The following is a 16,130-nucleotide window of genomic DNA, read 5'->3' as shown; positions in this document are numbered from 1 at the left end:
GAATACAGTAGCTCCCTGTAATTGATCAAATAGATCATTAATTCTGGGGAGCGGATATTTATTCTTAATGGTTACCTTATTCAACCCTCTGTAGTCTATGCATAGGCGTAACAAACCATCCTTTTTCTTCACGAACAATATTGGTGCATTCCAAGGTGACACACTCGGATGTATGAAACCCTTGTCAAACAACTCTCGCAACTGGGTCTTAAGCTCTTTCAGTTCTGCTAGACTCATTCTATAAAGAGCTTTAGAGATTGAGGTAGTGCCTGATTCCAATTTGATAGTGAAATCTATCTTTCTATAAGGTGGTAACCCTGAGAGATCCTCTAGAAAAACATCAGGATACTCCCTTACCACTGGTTCGAACAACAAGGTGACCTCAAGGTCTCTAACATCAACCACACTAGCGAAAAGGCCTTAAGCACCCTGACTAACCATTTTCCTAGCTTTTAAAGTTGAGACTACTCTAGGCAAAGCCTCAGTCTTAGCTCATTTGAACTTAAAGCTAGCTTCTGCAGATTGACTAAACACAAATTCTTTATGAAAACAATCTATGATGGCGTGGTTAGTAGCCAACAAATCCATGCCTAAAATCACATCAAAATTCGTCATATCCATGACTAACAAGGGCACCTTTAATGTAGCTTTGCTATCACCGACTGACATGTTTTTACCCTTTGTGTCATATGAATAACATCTCCAGATGGAGTAGAAACTGACAATACATAATGCATCGACTTTAATTCTATACTAGCATGCTTTGCAAACACAGAGGATATGAAAGAATGCGTCGAACCAAAGTCAAACAATACACAAGCATAATGTCCAATATGGAAAGTGTACCTATCACCACTGATTTCGACTTATCTGCCTCATGCCGAGTCATAGCATAAACTCGACCCTATTGTCGTTGTCGACTTGAACTCCCATGTTATGAATTCGGGGGTTGGCCCCTACCACACTAGAACTACCACTAGGGCCTCGGTTTGCCGTATGTCCTACTTGTTTACACTTGAAGCAGGTCCCTACACCAACCAGACAACCTCCCCAATGACGCTTCCCACACGATTTGCACACATGCCTGTCCCTCAAACTCCTCCTGAATTAGAAGTTTGCTGCTTGATGTGTCCTAGCGATCTGTCTGTGTTTTGAACCTTCTGCGGAGGCTCAAGTACTCTCTGATCAGCTTTCCTCTTCTGCCCTAAGGTGGGTTCTACAGTCAAGGACTTAAAAACTTTAGTCCCGTTGGACAGCCTACTCGCGCTAGCACACGAAATGTTGTTGCGTAGGTAGTAGGCCCAAATGCTTGTACTATGCATTGTACCTCATCACGAAGCCCCTAAACAAATCTTTCAACTCTTTTTTCTTCAGTAAACACCAAGTCGGGGGTGAAGCAAGACAGCCTGTCAAACCCCTTCTCATACTCTTCCACAGTCATGGTCTCCTGTTTTAGGTTCATAAACTCGGCTTGTTTATTGTACCTCACATTGGCAAAAAAGTACTTTTCATAGAATCGTTCTTTGAATTGGTCCCATGTTGTTTGGCCCCTATTAGCTTCTATCATCCTCTTTCCTGAGCGCCATCAGTGCTTGTCATTATCGACGAGTACAAAGGCATCATACTGCAATTTCTGCTCTTTTGGGCACTTCATGTATTGAAAAGTCTCTTCCACAACGTCAGACAACAATAACTCTACTTTAGTGGGGTCCTTCAGGGACCCGTTAAATGTCGGGGATCATATTTCTTAAAGTCTAAAAAATATCCAGCCTCCAGAGAATGACCTACCACAACTTGGTTCGGTGTCCAGTCTTGGTTCTGAACTTGTGGTGTCGGAGCCGACAGGGGTGGCATCTGTTGCGACTGCATTTGCTGAGCTATTTGCTCGACCAGGATCTCCCTTAGTTATCCTACCATAGCCTTCATAACAATGTCTCCAATTGTTGCAGCCATGACAATGTACTCTATTAGGATCTCTGAGGGTTTCGGGTCTTGCAAGGGCGCGGTTGGATTTCGGATCCCACTTCTTGCTCTAACTATTTGCCATGATGACCCAAAAGGGTCCATAGGTGGCATGATTTCCTCCTGTTCATGAAAGTTCTGTTCTTCTACAACATTCTTACCTCGAGCGGCCCTGGATCTCGTTCGTGGTGCCATCTTCTAAAAACCAGATAATCAGCTTTATCAAAAACTCTAACAAGAAACTTGTAAAGTGCCTCCATAATTCAGGTAAAGTTTGGTGCATACAATCCTAAGGAATTTTTTTTAATGGACATACCTGACGATAAAGAAGAATATATTTAGGGCCAATGGGACAATCCAGATTTACCTAGTAAGTTAGTCTACAGAACCTAAAACTTAAGCTTTGATACCAACTATAATGACCCAACTTTCTATTATACTTCTAAGACGTTACAATATATATGCATAGGCTTGACAATAAATTTCTCGAAGAAAAATTTAAATTAAAGAAATAAAATTTTTATTTCATTAAATCAAACTCAAATAATAAAAACCTAAAAACTCCGTTCGAGGTACCCCTGATTTTAATTTAAAACAAATTGAGCAAATAAATAAATATACAAATAAATGAAATAACCAAGAGTTTTAAATGCTAGACTTCTAAACCAAAACATATCAAATAAATAAAAACATAAGTGTGGAAGCAACATCATGTTCCAATGACCGGGTCACGAATCCCTCTTGTCATTCGCCAGTCTATCTTTACTTTTACCTAAAAAACATTGAGAGAAAAGAATGAATTTATAAATATACCCCGTAAGCATCCCACTACTGAGCCCACTAGGCGAACTGTTAGCTTTCCAAAATACATCGTAGGTATAGGCATAGGCATAAGTATAAGGGGCGAACCCGAAGACATGCTTTCATAGGTAGTAACCCCGAAAGGACACTGTCACAAACATAAGAGGTGATCCCAAAGGGAGCACCGTACATAGGCATAACGTGTGAACCCAAAGGCTCACAACATGCGATGTGCATAGCCCAATAAAAATGTTAATAATCACTATTAGTCTCACTTAGGCATAAGCATACAATCAAGGTCTTAAATCATGCTTAGGTTTTCGTCACTATCAGTCTCACTTAGGCATAAGCATACAATCATGGTATTAAATCATACTTAGGTTTCAGAACAGTCTCACAATTCATCCATTGATCAAATATTACAATAATACATAATATCGAAATTCCATGGCATAAACATAAGCGTCCATAATTCCAACTGACCAACAAACATGTCATAATATTCCAGGCCAATATAGGAACCCGATGGCGAACCGATAGTAGGTAACTTATCTCAAATTAAATAAAAAATGTAGAGTAAATAATTTATTACCCCTTTCTAGCTTTGAGAGACATTGAGTCAACACTACTACCTGAAACAAAAATCAATTTAAACCTTATCAGGCTTAATTCCATACACAAAACTATCTTAAACTTCCCCAAATCATTTACTCCATACATAGTGTGACCCCTAATTATTCATAAATGTCAAACAATAACTCAATCTCATGCATGACATTTAATTTCAAGGGTTAAGACCTAAATACAACAACTCAAAAGCTACGACCTTACCCACAAAATGTATTGAAACGACCCCAAATTCACCATCGAAGCTACTGTATAATGCTGAAAAACATCTCGAAACCCCTATCTGAGCAACAACACAACATGGGTATAACTTAAATCAGACAAAAAAATAATGGGCATTCAAAACCCATTCAATAAAAACCAAATGAACCTTGAATCTTACCCAAAATTTCAAGTTTCTGGTAGAACGGAAAAGTACAATGGTGAACGTTGGCAAGGTGCGACGACGAGTCACGGCAGAATAGACCTATCTAACCGTAGATCAACTAGTTAAGACAATATCTTTTATTTTCCCTACGCTAATGGTCAAGAGACCGTGTAAATAGCAAATGATTTTAAAGAAATAGGTTTAAGTCATGGTAACTACTTACTAAAATTTAATATCTTACAAGTTAAATTGATTGTTCAATAGAGTAGAATAATGACTAATTGTATCATAAATTCTTTTTAAAAAACTAAAAAATAACTAATGGTATCCTGAGATAGGTGTATAGGAGTAGATGTGAAGGAAGATAACTTTTTTATTTACAATTAAGGTATCATGCTCAACTACAAGAATAGAAAAAACACATTTGGTTTTTTTCTCTTTTTTTGGAATATCCAATAAAAATAGGGGCCAAAAGAGTCCACCAAAAATCAATCAAGTCAGAGTTTATAACATTCAACAACCACAAAAAAAAATCAAAATCCCAAAAGACATGAGACTATTAAGAGAGGATGAGCGATTTAGATTAACAAAAAAAAAAAAAAAAAAAAACACATCAAAAGATGCTTCGCAAGCAATGCAAGCCTTCTAATTTCATCAATCATGTTTTAAATCTCTGTAACACATTAGGGTTAGTAAAACTACACTTGTAAACTTTCATTTTAATCCATCATCTCTAAGAAGTTATATGTTTGCAATTAAATTCTTTTTTAAAAAATTAAAATTCAACAAACCTACAACAATCCTTCTCGAGGATGAGGGATAAACAAAGGAGGAAAAAACTCTCTAAAAAGAAGATGATGAAGAAGAAGTCAAAGTTGCTAGATTATAGGCAATTTTGTTCTCGTCCTTAGAAATTTTACAAAAACTAGAAACTTTTACGGAGCAAGAAAGAAAGCCTTCTAAACAAAAAATAAACCTCAAAAACTTGATGTCTTTGATTGAATTCGATTTCACTTCCACCGGAGTTTAATAAGAAATTAAACTCTAAAGTTTATGAAATGTTACAACACCCATAAAATATAAATATTGTATGAATCAGGCTCTTCTTAAAATCGAGATGGTGGCTCTAAATAGTTAATATTAGAGTTTTACAATGTTATAAAATATAAAATATTCGATTTAAATTGTAGTTGAGCGTTTAATTATAATAAACCTTGTAGTTTAGAAATATCGGTAGATTTTGCAATATACAAAGAACTAATTGTAACAATTTTTTTTTTAAAAAAAAAAACTGAAACTGAAAGTTTGGGCGGTGTGATTTGAATAAAACTTCTACTCGATATTCACCTACTTCCAACAGTACCAATTTCCCCTACATCTAAAGGCAGTCAACTATACTCATGATGCAAGCAAGAGTATAAATATGAGGACAGAATTACCACTGGCAAAGATTAAAAGTCTAATTGGAATGATTTTCCAAAGTGCTTAGAAAATGAACACGCATTTTCTTAAACCTAAAAACATGTTTTAAAACACTTGAAAAGTTATTCTAAAGAGGCCCTAATACAATTTCTTGTTTCAAATTCCTTCAGATCGTTTCAAATGACGACGGAGTATGAGGAACAATTGCAAAATCTTTTTTCCATTTACAACCAACAAATCCAATTTCTTTCCATGTGGCTAATTCCATCCTCGCCTGAAGAAGCAGAACGCTCAACCAAAGTAGCCTAGAACATAAAGGCACTGAAGATGAATGGAACAAACTCAGCGTATAGAACATTCTTCTGCCTCATTTTTGGGAGGTAAAAACTGTTGATTTTGTTAGGCATGAACTGAAAACCAACAGTAATTGTTCAAAAAATGGGAAGATCTAACTACAATCAAGACAATCAAGTCGTATCTTCCTCTTTCGGATTCTCTCGAAGGAGGTCATCATCATATGAAACTGGTACTCTTAATCTATTGTGAATGGAAGATCGTTTTTCTTCGGCATTTGATTCTTTGGATCGATTCTGCTCTGGAGTAACTCTTTGGAAGTTGTCCAGTTGATCTCCTGAAGATCCTTCAGAGAACAGGTGAGGAACTCTCTGAGAATTTTCTTTCTCAGTTTCTGTAGCCTCCCTTCTGATACTTGGTTGCTTGAATTGTTTCTGCACCATCATGAAATAAACAAAAAAATGTATGATTGTGATTATCATTCACACTATCAAATTAGAAAGAACTAATAAAGGAATAATTCCATGTATAGGATCATCAGAAGAAATTGGACTTGGACACATATTCCAACATAAGAATGAATTTCAAAGCACAACACTTCAACATACAATTCTTTATTTTTTACCTTTTCTCTTTTTCAACATGCAACTAAAATCTAAAAGAAAAGAGAAAGAAAAAACATAGAGTAAATAAGCTCAGCAACTTGAGATGTATTAGATACAGGCTTAGCAAACCGAGGCCACTCTGAATACGATAAAAGAATCGAAAAGATGAAAAGTTTGCCTTGACAATGAATATTTTTAACAGTGTCCTCGGGAATATTGATAACATTTTTCTATGCGGCCAAAATAAGAGTAGCACATTCATTTGGAAAGAATAAGGAAAAAGTCACGTAACAGTGTTCCAAGTTCTAAACTATGTCAAAAAGGTTTTTTTAAATACCTCAAACTCTTTTGCTCGTTTCATAATCTCTTTATAGGCATTTGGTTCCCGGGTTTTGATGATGCTCCATAATATGCCACCTCCCGTCCGAAAGCGCCTGCCATCTGCAGTCATCTGACCTCCACAAGCCTGAACTGCATTGACCTGGCATTCCGACATGTCAAATTGTGCACATAAGATCATATGGTGCCATATCGTAAAAGAAGAGAAATACTAAAACAATTACAAGCAAAATCGACCATCAATTAAGTATTATTCTGCCCATCTCTAGTTAAGCATCATCAGTAACTCAAAGGGGCAAAGCAAGGCAAGGATTTCTGCATATCAATAATTGGATTAACGGTTATAAATTTTTAGAAGTGAAAACAGATTTTCAAGAGCTCACATGAAAGCAAATCTCAAACCCCAAGATGAAAATGATGATAGGACATGCACAATTGAGCTGCATATTTTAGTTTGGGCAATCCAATTAAAAGTACGTTTTAAAACTTTCTAGAGCATTTGAACGAAGTCCAGATTCAGTCAGAATAATCAGGTGGAGTAGTATTTTCAGGGAAGTGGATGGAAAAGAGAGATTGTCAATTGTGATCGATACTAAAAGTTTTTGCAATAAAGTACAAATATCTTACAGGGATCATAACCAATATATGCTGGGATAATAACCAACTTATTTAGCACAGATGTAGTAGTCCAGCCATGGTGGTTCACAGCTCAGAGAACAAGGTTAAAAGAAGCAAAATGACTTCAGCAACAGAATCTGCAAGGGTAGGAAATAATACTGATTAAATATGAAGAGTGACTATGTGGTATGATACTTACTGGAGTCTGGAGTGGATGGCCATGATTAGGCAGGTCAGTCAAAACTAAAAAATTAAGTTTGAAGATTTTCAGTTTTAGCAGAAAGGCAGCAAAATCGTGTGGCCCCAGGAAAAGTATTGAGGATACGAAAAGTACTGAACAAAGGCATATCGCACAGTGGTAAAATGGTTCATGAGTTGTACTCACTAGGGGGCTGAATGCAAACCAAAAGGGGAAACAGATGAAACTCATTTATGTTGGTTTGATTAGTTAGTGGCTAGTCAATTCGGTTCATTTTCAAACAAAACATTTAAAAAATAATAATAATTAAAAAAAAAAAGAAAACACAGAAGTGAAGTTTTTGAACTAACGGATAGGTCAGAGATTTTCATAACTCAAACAAACAAAATATTCTTTCATCAGGTTATAAGAAAAACATAATACCTCTTTGATAAGTTCGCTTAATGCAGAGACTCCCAGACAACCTACAGCAGTGTACATCATGTATGACTTTTTCTCTTTCAAACGTCTGCATGCATCCAACACAAATCTGAAAGAAACAGAAATCAGCATAATTTAGTAATCAGAGTAAAAACTCCTTATGTTAAATCTATCCATAAATTTGCTTCACAAAACTAAAATGGATTTCCAAACAAAAAAGAAGTATCTAAAGAAAGTATGCTTGCAATATTGCTTCTTTTTCCATACAATTTTATGCATACAACATGATTAGAAAATACCACTTAACCTGTTAATATCAGTGCCAGTTGAACCAGACTCGCATGTTTTTCTTTTGTTTTTCTTTTTCTTTGCCCGACGTTTACGGTTTTTACTTCTCTGATCTATACTTGCTGATTTGACATCTGTAAGACTGCTTTTTTCTGTATTGATATTGTCGCCAACAAACTCTCCTTCCACATCGACCATTTCAACATCATCATTCTCCAAGTCATTGTCTTCATATATGGCCTCAAGTACATTCTCTTGTCCATCCATAAGATGCCTCAACTATATAAAATAATCAGACACGCTCTTTATTCAGAAACACAATAGATTTCAGAAAATAATTAGACATCCTAAAGAAAGTTTCAGGGAACATATATAAACTGCAACTTGAAATTATCAGGATATTCAAGACGAAAATGAAATCAACACTTGCATAATTTTTGGGCATTCAATGAGATAAAAACTACTCAAAGGTAAAATGCAAAAATTAGTTGTCAACACTTTTTTTCTCTTTTCTCCAAAAGTCTGCGCCCACCCCAAGGCCTAGGAGAGATCAATGGTTTTTCTTATCAAGCTCATTCAAAGATTTTGTTGCCAACACTATTGAAAGAATCTTGAGGAACTTCTCTCGCGGGCAAACAGCAAAAAATGTTAGCTCCCATTTTCATCCTCGGAACAAAGTGAAGCTCTTCCCTTAAGGGAACCTTGATACTGAAAACTTTGAAAATAAAAATTTTGTTCTCAATTCTAAAAGATTTTGGAAAAATCCATCGGAGGAATGCTCCCTTTCTTGGCACAAAATTACAGGTAAAAAAAATGGCATTAATTCAATATGGTAAATACAAAGTAGAGCATACATAAAACAATCCATTTCCTGATCGATCATAGCTTCAAAACAAGAACCAAAAATGTAAAATATAAACGGCAAAGTGTAGTCAACAGCCTCCCACTAATTAATTGAACTTAAAGGGTGAGTGACAGATACAAAAATACAGTTCAGGCATCTTAGTATAAACCATAAAAGAAGAAGAGGAGAAAAAGAAGTTAATAACTGAGATGGGTGCGGTTCAAATTCAATCAAACACTAAATTTAAAACTTACCCAGAAGGCGGAGATAGGAAATAATCGAGTGGAGGGCGAAGCTTTAACGGGAAATCTTAAGAGAGGGAGCGATGGAAATGGGATGCGACTGCGGGGGAGAGGGGGTGCGATCGTGGGTTGTAGTTGTAGAGTAGAAGAGAAGAGAATGTTCGAAGGAGATATGAAGATTGGAGAAGAAGGAAAAAGGGGAAAAAATGGTGCCGAACTGCTCAGTGCTGATACAGTGGGGTAGGAGGGAGAGGAAATAGTATTTAGGGTTTTTTTAAAAAATAAAAAATAAATAATACTCTTTCTTCTTTTAAAACAAAAAAAAAAAAAAAAAAAAAAAAAAAAGTTAAAATTGTAATTATTGAAATTTAGATATGAAATTCAAAGCCCCTCCAAAGGTAAAATTATAAAATTTTGAAATTTTTAGACTCTATTCAAATTAAACTAAGGATCAAATAGAAATTAAGTCCAAAATTTCGGGACCAAAAAGTAATTTTTCTTTAAAACAATATTAAAATTACAAGTTTAGCTCTTGAATTTATATATATGTATCTCTCAAAGTTTCTTAATTTTAAAGTGTCTAACAAGTTCTCAAATTAAATTTAGCTTCTAATAAGTCTCTAGAGTTTAAAAATATCTAATAATTCTCAAATTTTTTGATTTTGTGTCTAATATGTCGTTGATATTTTTTATTTTTTAGATTTAGATTTTGTCTTTATTTGGTTCTTTAAATTTAAAAAATGACCATATTGATTTCCAATGGTTTATAAGTTAATTTCTATTTGGTCATTTTGTTGAGTTAGCCAATGATTAACTTTAAAAAGACAATGGAGTAGTTAACACATTAAGAAAAATTAAGAGGGAATGAGAAAATTCTTCAGATGTCCGAGTTCTTTTATGACATCTTTAATAAGATTGAGAATGATGACAACAAATAATAGTGACAAAAGCTCAACAATCTTCGTCAATATGTACACTACGTAACAAATCTTTTTTTCATTACTTCAACTCAACTTACAATTAGACTGAATATTTTTAAAATTTTGTGCTTGATTATTTTCAAACACTAAAAAGGCACACGTGTTCATGAGTCAAGGTGATTAACACACGTGCTATAAATCAAGAAACGAGATGAGAGATTGAAATCAACAACATACATATTTACATGAAAGAAACGAATGTATATATACACATATTTATTTTTAAGCATGCGGTTATGATCACTCATATTATTATTAGCTTTAATATTATTGGCATTGAATTATTTAGCCTCATTTAGTAACTATTTAATTTTTTAAAATTAAATTTGTAAATACCACTTCTATTCCATAGCTTTTATATCTTTCAACTAAAAAAATAACTATTGAAAACTTAGAAAGTAAGCCCATATTTTAGAACCTGATAACTTTGGTTTCGTTTGGTAATCATTATGTTTTTTGTTTTTTGTTTTCGAAAATGAAACATATTTCCTCTTCATTTCTTACCATGATTTGCATCTCTGTTTAGTACAGTGGTTGGAATCTTAGCCAAATTCAAAAAACAAAAACAAGTATTAAAAAACTACTTTTTTTAGCTTTCAAAATTTGACTTGGTTTTTAAACCATTAATAAAAAGTAGATAACAAAATAATAAATTTGGAGGTGGAAGCAGTGTCTCTATACTTAATTTTCAAAAATAAACAATAAACAATAAAATGGTTACTAGGGCCTTTATTTTTCAGTACAACGATGGGGATGAGAATTAAATCCTTGATCTCTAAAAATGAAGGTCATATCAATGGCTATTCAACTGAACTCATATAAGAAAATTGATAAATCGAAAATTAATCCTCATCAAACTTACATTAATTCCCTTTTGTTTTGAAGTATGTCGTGAACTTGAGGAATACAACAGGAACTGAATACCAATAAAATATAATATTAAAATAAATATAATATAATATAATAACAAAAATAAATAAATTAAAATATAATATAATAACAAAAATAAATAAATCAAACATAATATATAAATAAACAAAATAAAATAAATTAGCAAAATAAAAAATATTTTTTTCTAAATTCTCCCCTTTATTTATTTATTTATATATATGAAATATGCCTCGTTAAAACCTAGGGAAAAAATCCAATGGAAAAAAAAATCTCAATGAAGATAAAATAGTACATATTTCATTTAATTTATACTCCTGAAAAGTATATTTACTCGAAGCATCACTTGAGATATCTGAGTCATCGTATTCCAATGTTATGCACTAGTTTTTCAAAGATTGTAGTAGGTAATATCTTTGTAAATAAGTTTATCATGTTATCTTTCGAACAAATTTGTTGTACGGTGATATCATCATTTTCTTCGAGATTACGAGTGTAGAAAAATTTTGGTGAAATATGTTTTATTCTATTTCATTTAATATATCATTTTTTTATTTGGAATATGCAAGCTGTGTTGTTTTTCGTATAATCTTGTTGGAAGATTTTTTTTAGAAGACAAACCACATGTTTCACGAATTCTGAATCATTGATCTTTGCGAAACACATTCTCGACTAGCTTGATGAATTACAAGAATTTTAGCATGATTTGAGGAAGTAATCGTTAGGGTCTGTTTCACTGACCACTACGATACAGTAGTTCCTCCATATGTAAATAAATAACTTATTTAAGATATAGTTTTGTGTGGATGAGATAAATATTCACAATCTACATAACCAACTAGATCAAAATCTGATTTATTTGAATAAAACAAACTCATATCAATCGTTCCTCAGAGATAACGGAGTATATGCTTAATTCCATTCCAATGTCTTTTTATTGGAGAAGAACTATATCTTGCTGATAAATTTATTGAAAATGCAACATCTGATCTTGTATTACTAGCAAGATACATAAGTGCACCAATTGCACTAAGATATGATACTTCAGGACAAAGAAGTTCTCCATTATCATCTCGAGGTTGAAATATAACTTTTTTCACAACTAGTGAATGAACTTCTATTGGAATGTTCAATAGATGTGCTTTGTCCATATAAAACATTTTCAAAAAGTTTACTGTATGAGTTTACTGATGAACAAATCTCATCTACTAAATTCTCAATTTGTAAGCCAAGACAAAATTTTGTTTTTTTTTAAATCTTTCATCTCAAATTATTTATTAAGATATTCTATTACATTTGGAAGCACTTCAGGAGTCCCAATTATATTTAAGCCATTGACATATACAATTATAATAACAAATACTGACTATGATTTCTTATAAAAAAACACATGAACATATTGATTGTTTTGATATCTTTCTTTCGATAAATATCCACTCAGGCAATTGTACCACTTTCATCCTTATTGTTTTAATACATATAGCGATCTCTGTAACTTTATTGAATATAATTTCCGAGAATTTGATTTATATATTTCAAGTAATTTTAATCCTTATGGGATTCTTATATAAATATCATTATCAAGAGATCCATATAAATATGTCGTGATTGCATCCATAAGATGCATGTCCAGATTTTCATACACAGTCAGACCAATTAAATATTTTAATGTAATTGCATCCACCATCGGAGAATATTTTAATCAATACTAGATCTTTGTGAGAAACCTTGTACAACTAATATTGCTTTATATCTTGTGATCACATTATTTTTATTTATTTTTCTCACGAATACCCATTTGTATTCACTGGTTTGACACATTCGGGTGTTTGGACTATGGTCCAAAAACCTGATATTTTGAAAGTGAGTTTAATTCTGCCTCGATTGCTTCTTTCTGTTGAAGCCAATATTTTGCATGTCGACATTATTCAATAGATCTTGGTTCAAAATCCTCATTTTTAGATATAATATAAAGAGCAACATTATACACAAAAATGTTGTCCATAATTATATGAGTTCGATTTCATATTTTTCGTGTCATGACATAGTTGTTTGAAATATCATTATCATCTTTAATTATTTCACCTTCCTCACTAGTCCTGTCAATGATTTCTTCATGGGTATTTATATTATCAACCAATATTTTTTTACTATTAATTTTTTTTTAGGATTTTTTCTTTGGAACCCACCAATCTACCATGCTTCTAGCGTGTTCCAAACTCATTAGTGACAACTTGCTGTTATCAAATTTCGATGGAACATTTGCAGTTAGTATATGTGATTTAGTTATTTTCTTTATATTTATAGATGCATCTGGTAACTGATTTGCTATATTTTGCAAATGAATTATCTTTTGAACTTCAAGTTTACATTGATTTGTACGGGGATCTAAATGAGACAATAATAATGCATTTCATGTAATTTCTTTTTCCAACTTCTTAATTTCTCCCCCTAATATTGGAAAATTTGTCTCATTAAAATGACAATTAGCCATTTGTGTAGTAAATACATCACCTGTCAGGGGTTCAAGATATTTAATAATTTATGAAGAATCACATTCAATATATACTCCTAACCTCCATTGAAGACCCATCTTAGTATGAGGAGCAATTGGAACATGTACTGCACATCCAAAAATTCTTAGATGGGAAATATTTGGTTCATGGTCATAAGCTAATTATAATGACGAGTACTTATGATAAGATACTGGCCTAATACGTACAAGTGACATTACATGCAAAAGCAATTGTCTAGCAATTAATTGCAAACGTTTTATGAATGATTTTGCTAAACCGTTTTTTGTATGCATGAGCTACAAGATATTCAACACTTATCCCAATTGATATAGGATAATTATCAAAGGCTTGGGATGTAAATTTACTAGCATTATCAAGACGAATAGTCTTAATTGTATAATCAATAAATTGTGTTCTCAACTTAATTATTTGAGCAAGTAATATTGCAAATATAAGATTTCGACTTGATAATAAGCACACGTGTGACCATTTGTTGGATGCGTCCATTAATACCATAAAATATCTAAATGGTCCACTTGGTGAGTTAATAGGTCTACATATATAACAATGAATTTGTTCTAAAAATGCAGATGATTTAATTCTCACTTTAATTGGCGATGGTTTAATTATCAATTTTCCAAGCATCACGTGATAATTCATTAGATTGAAAAATCTTCTAGTTCTTCAATGGGTGTTTGTTTGAATTCTAAATAATTATTCTTATTATTATAGACCCTGGATGACCTGATCTGTCATGCCAAATTGTAAATATGTCTGAATTCATAGATTTCAGGTTCATTGTTGCATATGTTTCAATTACTCGTATATGAGTATAATATAATCCATAAGATAAATCAGATAACTTTTCCAATATACGTTTTTCGTACGAGACAGTAGATATAATATAAAATACTCCATTTTATTTCTTTCTATCAGTCTCAACATGATAACCATTGCGACGTATATCTTTAAAACTAAGTAGATTTCTCTTTGATTGACTAGAGAACAATGCATTGTCAACTATAAACTTTGTTCCTTTAGACAAAATAATATTTGCTTTTCCAAAGCCTTCAATCAGGTTTGCATAACCTGATATTCTATTGACTTTTGCTTTCAGAATTGTCAGTTTGAAAAAATATTTTCTACTTATAAGTATTGTATATGTAGTTATACTGTTTACCAGACATAGATTTTATTTACTATTTTTTAGTCATCCAACATATGAAAATGATCCGGGTCTCTTCATTAAAAAAAATAATTACAATAAGAAAAACAACATGTGGAATATACAAAGTTTAACATCTACTAAGAAAAAAAATTGGAGATGAACAAAAAAAAAATAAAAAATAAATCTAGATATTTTAAAGTCAAAGGAAACACTCGATATTCCATCAATTTTGTCGATTTTCTCTTCGTGAGATTCAAAGAAGTCAACCACATCCAAAATTGTCATGTGGGATGGGTCAAATATGTCATTATCTCGGTATTCAAAGTTTGTTTCCACATTTTTTTTCACTTTTTCCTACTTAGTGTTTTGACGTAGGATAAGTACGTGACCAATGCCCAGTCATTGTACATCAAAAGCATTTATTTTCAACACTTTTTGAGCTCCTATCTCGTGGAGCTTTTCATTTGTGATCATCATGTTGTGTGGTTCTTTTGAAATTTGAATGATTAGAACGAACACCATGAAAATTATAATTATTTCTTCCTCTGCAACGGTCACGACCACGACCACGACCACGACCACGACCTCGACCACGATTATTAACATTCACAACATTCACTTCAGGAAATGATATTGTTCCCGTTAGTCGTGATTCCTGATTTTTCATTAATAACTCGTTATTTTGTCCAGTCATGAAAAGATATGAAATTAGTTCATAATACTCTTTAAAACATTTCTCGCGATATTGCTACTGCAGTAGCATATCCAAAAGGTAGAAAAATATCTTTTCTAACATATTGATTTAAAATTTTGGAGTCTCAGATATGTCCATCTATGATGAGCTTTAGGAATATATATATATATATTTGCGATAATCACATTTTTATGACATCCAGGTGTATTTTGACATCAAAGACAAATAATTAGTACCATTAATATCAAATGCCACAAATTCTAATTTTATAATATTTTCATAGTAATACTATTACAAAATATTATATTTATATTAAAACTTTAATATATATTAAATATGTAAAACAATATTTAATTAATTAATTATAACAAAAAGAGAAAAACTCACATACTTCTAGGACCTACATTTAGCGAGAAAAATGATAGGAGCTCGTGATGATAACGTGTTGTGAACTTAAGAAACACAATAGGAACATGGATACTGACAATATAGTATTAAAATAAATATAATATAATATAATAATAAAATAAACTAAACATAATATATAAATAAACAAAATAAAATAAATTAGTAAAATATAAAATAATAAATTCTATAAATTCTTTAATTTCTTCAATTTTTATGGAAATTGCCAAATTTGTATCTTCCACAATTCACCAAATACCAATATTTATAGGAAATTTGACAAATAAGAGATAGATTACCTGAACACTAATAATGTATAATGTTAAAACATATAGACAATACTTTAATAAAAAATGAGATATGACACAAGATCAATGAACATTAAATATGATCATTTAAACAACATACATTATCAAACTATTTATAATAAAGTGGACATTTTTTCTTAAAT

The 16,130-nt window shown here is 32.3% G+C and overlaps 1 protein-coding gene across 1 annotated transcript; it reads right to left on the bottom strand.

The window, feature by feature from the left end:
- Positions 1-5,242: 5,242 nt before the first annotated feature.
- On the bottom strand, positions 5,243-9,282 carry LOC120092530. Its single transcript, XM_039050640.1, has 5 exons — positions 9,041-9,282; positions 7,962-8,221; positions 7,658-7,763; positions 6,416-6,559; positions 5,243-5,907 (listed from the first exon to the last, which is right to left on the bottom strand). The coding sequence occupies exons 2-5, from the start codon at positions 8,207-8,209 to the stop codon at positions 5,647-5,649; spliced, it is 759 nt and encodes a 252-aa protein (XP_038906568.1). The 5' UTR covers positions 8,210-8,221; positions 9,041-9,282; the 3' UTR covers positions 5,243-5,646.
- Between the last annotated feature and the right edge of the window lie 6,848 nt (positions 9,283-16,130).

The sequence above is a fragment of the Benincasa hispida genome, chromosome 12, assembly GCF_009727055.1.
Source record: "Benincasa hispida cultivar B227 chromosome 12, ASM972705v1, whole genome shotgun sequence".
Taxonomy (NCBI): Eukaryota; Viridiplantae; Streptophyta; class Magnoliopsida; order Cucurbitales; family Cucurbitaceae; genus Benincasa; species Benincasa hispida.
The sequence above is the reverse complement of the archived record's forward strand: the minus strand, read 5'-3'. Positions and strand labels throughout refer to the sequence as shown.

Bases quoted from the DNA above. Each gene is read 5' to 3' on its own strand.
- LOC120092530 (XM_039050640.1), bottom strand. From the start codon at position 8,209: ATGGATGGACAAGAGAATGTACTTGAGGCCATATATGAAGACAATGAC. The intron at 7,764-7,961 runs GTTAAGTGGTAT...TGTTTCTTTCAG, and splicing joins ACTGGCACTGATATTAACAG to ATTTGTGTTGGATGCATGCA. The intron at 5,908-6,415 runs GTATTTAAAAAA...ATGATGGTGCAG, and splicing joins AACGAGCAAAAGAGTTTGAG to AAACAATTCAAGCAACCAAG.